We start from the raw sequence: 4,273 nt of genomic DNA, 5'->3' as shown, positions 1-4,273 counted from the left end.
CACACAGTTGAATTGAACACTTGTCATGTATTTAGTTTGGACACTTGTTGAAATGAGTTCAAGTACTCTTTTTGTTTAGGAGAATGTGAGTGGAATCTTCTGAACACTCTAAATGGAGAAAAATATTGCTCCAGCTACTTTAATTTTGGTAATGTATCTCTTAGAAGATAAAAAAAATGGCATCGAAAGTGCAACCAAAGTAAGATAATAAAATTAAATACATCATTTGAAAAGGAGGGTATCAAGAGCAACATAAAAGATATTGTTTTAATGTTTTGTACATTCTTAAGAAGTAAAGCAATGCTTATATTAATATTTTTAAAAGGTTGAAATATACATCAGAACCACTATATGAAAGAGTTGGCACTTCAGCTCCCTAAGCAATCAATGATAAACTAATTTTATCTCTTGACTTAAGATATAGTTGTAGGAAAAGGGACTCTCTAAACCTATATGTAGTGTCATCATGCTGTGTTAAGCGCAGAAAAGGGAATGCGTTACTCACACTAATTCAAAATCAACTTGAGAATAATTTTTAAATGGTAATTTTCTATTTACGATGACATAGTAATGGAAAAAAATGGTTTGTTTCTTATCAGCATAGATTTTGAGAGTGAAAAAAGAAACCAAATAAATAAATAAACAAAAAAGACAGTTAACACTACGAAAACAAATCCGAATCAAGCATGGGTAAAGGTCAACAACATTGAAGGATAATAGTATCATAACACACATACCTTCAACACAAAAAACACAAAAATTTATTTACATCAAAATTAGTAGTTTGCAACAAAAACTTAATGCTTCAAAAGGCAGTAAAATTTGAAAGGAAAAGTTTCCAACTTCTAATATAAAGATAGAAGGAAAGGATATATTGTATAGTTAAAATAATATGTTGAATTTAAATGTTACATTTGATAAAATTTAAGTATTATTTTTAAGCCTACAGGGTCAAATAAAAGCAATTAGAATCCTAACAAATGCATTTCCTAGAACCTATTTCTTCTCTATTTGTAGTAAAGAAGCCAATGAAAATCTTTAGTTTAGAAGGGAAGATTTTCTCTCGAAGTAGCACAAACTCATGCTGATTCTTCTTCACAAAAATAAAAGCATCCTACATATGAAAGAACCTATCTCCTTAGCACTTTGAGTACTTATAATTAAGAGTTCATCCACACACACACCCTAAATCAATGCTTTTCCGTCACATACATAAACAGTTAAATATTATTAGAATAAGTGAGTTTTGAAACTTACTAAAACCTTAAATATAATAAGAAAAGAAGGAAACACCTAACATTATAAGATTGCGACTAACACCAAACTTACCATCCAGATTGATATTCTAAAGAACTAACACCAACACCATGGGGCTTAAAGAGTCTGACCTCAAGAATCACTAGCACGGGGTCATGGGACTCGGTGATAACTACATAAAACCCGACGGGACGATCTCCCTCCCAATCTGCCTTGGAACTAGTGACGCCAAGAAGTCGGTTATGGCAGACTTTGTAGTCCTCGGAGACTCCACATCATACAACATCATCCTAGGGAGAAAGACCATCAACGAACTCTCAGCCGTAATATGCACTAAATTCTTGACAATGAAGTTCATAACGGACATGGAAACAGTTGGCTCCATAAGGAGAGACCTAGAAGCGGCGGTCGTTTGCGACAACGCCAGTCTCTCCTTAAGGAAAGAATCTAAGAAGACAGCTGGCGTGTTCTTGGCAGACCTGGACATCAGAATGGAGGACAAGCCGAGACCAGAACCAGAGGGGGACATTGAAAAGTTTCAGATAGGGAAGTCGGCACACCAGTTTACCTTTGTAAACAGGAACCTATCCCATGAACTCAAGGGCCCCCTCATGGAGGTTGTAAGGGAAAACAGAGACCTCTTCGCGTGGACACCATCAGACATGCTAGGATTGGATCCCGAGGTCATGTCCCACCGACTAGCCGTAAAACCTGACGCCAAACCAGTAGCCCAGCAACGAAAAAAGATGTCTCAAGAAATGGCCGACGAATTCGCCAAACAAACAGCCGGGTTACTAGAAGCAGGATTCATCAAAGAACTCGAGTATTCAACATGGCTGTCCAACGTTGTCCTAGTCAAGAAAGCCAGCGGGAGGTGGAGAATGTGCGTTGATTATTCCAACCTGAACAAAGCATGCCTAAAAGACTCTTTTCCCTCCCCAACATCGACACCTTAGTAGAATCGACGGCATGATATCATTTTCTCAGCTTCATGGATGCGTACTCTGGTTATAACCAGATCCCAATGCACCAACCTGACGAGGACAAAACGGTATTCATAACGCCATGAGGTACTTATTGCTACAAAGTAATGCCCTTTGGGCTAAAGAACGCAGGAGTTACTTATCAAAGACTAATGAGCAAGGTCTTCCACGACCTCATCGGCAAGACAGTAGAAGTGTACGTCGACGACATCCTGGTGAAAACAACAGAGTCGAACAGGCTAATAGACGACCTCCAAGCTGTCTTCAAAGCACTAAGAAAATTCAAAATGAGGCTCAACCCACTCAAATGCACATCCGCCATGGAAGCAGGGAAATTCTTAGGGTTCATGATAACACAAAAAGGGGTAGAGGCCAACCCAGACAAATGCGAAGCCGTCCTCAAAATGACAAGCCCTGGGTGCGTCAAAGACATGCAACGACTCACTGGGAAACTCACGGCTCTATCCCGGTTCCATCCCATTCTTCAACCTAATGAAGAAAAGGATCACCTTCGAGTGGACCCCGGTGTGTGAAGAAGCGTTCAGCCACTTCAAAAAGATACTCTCAGAACCTCCTATACTCAGCAAGCCTAGAGAAGGGGAGCCCCTGTACTTATACCTAGCTGTAACCACACAAGCAATGGCGGCAGTCCTTGTCCGAGAAGTAGACAAGACTCAACGCCCAATATACTTTATCAGCAAAGTACTCCAAGGGGCAGAGTTGAAGTACACTAAGTTGGAAAAGTTGGCCTACGCCCTACTGACCTCATCCAGAAGACTAAAACAGTACTTCCAAGGGCACGTGATCATCCTGAGAACCGACCAAGCCATTCGGCAAGTCCTTCAGAAACCTGACCTCGCGGGAAGAATGATGGCATGGGCAATAGAGTTGTCCCAATACGATTTGCAATACGAACACAGGCAGGCAATCAAAGCCCAAGCCACGGCAGATTTTCTGGTAGAGGTCACAGGGGAGGCTCTCGACGTACCAAATACACGGTGGAAGCTCCACGTTGACGGAGCGTCCAACCAAACGTTCGGAGGGGCTGGGATCATTCTCGAGAACTCGGCAGGAGTAGCTTATGAATAATCAATCAAGTTCGACTTCCCAGTCTCCAACAACCAAGCAGAGTATGAGGCCCTGATAGGATGGTTAATATTAGCCAAAGAGGTCGGAGCATCAAGGGTGGAAATCAGTATCGACTCCCAGATCGTCACCTCTCAGATAAACGGCAGCTACCAAGCCAGGGACGCACTACTACAAAAATACCTGAAAAAGGTAAAAGAGCTATGCAAAAGCTTTGAGGAAGTCATAATTCAGCATGTCCCTAAAGAAAGAAACGCCCGAGCCGATCTCCTTTCCAAACTAGCAAGCACCAAACCTGGGGCAGGAAACAGATCCTTAATCCAAGGGCTAGCAACTGAACCTGCAATCATCATGTGCACAGCCCAGATACCGAACCCCTCCTGTTGGATAGATCCTATCCTCCGATACTTGGAGCATGGCAAAACCCCCGAGAATGAGAAAGAAGCGCAGACCACCAGAAGGGAAGCCTCCAAATATGTGATCATACAAGGACAGCTGTACAAACGAGGACTCTACCAGCCCCTACTCAAATGCCTACACTCCGACCAAACGGACTATGACCTGAACGAAGTCCATGATGGCTGTTGCGGTCACCATATCAGGGGAAGATCGCTGGCAAGAAAGATCATCCGAGTAGGATATTACTGGCCCATAATGATGTCAGACGCCCAGGAGTTCGTCAAAAAATGCAAAAAATACCAGAAAAATGCCAACTTCCACAAAGCTCCACCCGAAGAACTCATCCTGGTGATGGCCCCCCGACCTTTCGCCCAATGGGGAGTCGACCTCTTAGGGCCGTTCCCACCTGGGCCTGAGCAAGTGAAATACCTTATAGTAGCCATAAACTACTACACCAAATGGGTAGAAGCAGAACCACTGGCTAGCATATCTTCAGTGAATTGCCAAAAATTCATGTGGAGGCAAGTGGTCACCAGGTTTGGAATTCC

The 4,273-nt window shown here is 42.5% G+C and overlaps 1 protein-coding gene across 1 annotated transcript; it reads left to right on the top strand.

Annotated features, from left to right (window-relative positions):
* The first annotated feature begins 1,412 nt into the window (after positions 1–1,412).
* On the top strand, positions 1,413–2,213 carry LOC140180217 (uncharacterized). Its single transcript, XM_072220661.1, has one exon. The coding sequence runs from the start codon at positions 1,413–1,415 to the stop codon at positions 2,211–2,213; it is 801 nt and encodes a 266-aa protein (XP_072076762.1).
* Positions 2,214–4,273: the final 2,060 nt, after the last annotated feature.

This window comes from Arachis hypogaea, chromosome 16 (assembly GCF_003086295.3).
Source record: "Arachis hypogaea cultivar Tifrunner chromosome 16, arahy.Tifrunner.gnm2.J5K5, whole genome shotgun sequence".
Taxonomy (NCBI): Eukaryota; Viridiplantae; Streptophyta; class Magnoliopsida; order Fabales; family Fabaceae; genus Arachis; species Arachis hypogaea.
Note: the sequence above shows the minus strand (reverse complement) of the source record. Positions and strands in the feature narration are given on the sequence as shown.

What these genes read in the sequence shown, in the direction of transcription:
- LOC140180217 (XM_072220661.1), top strand. Translation starts at nt 1,413, where the DNA reads ATGGGACTCGGTGATAACTACATAAAACCCGACGGGACGATCTCCCTC.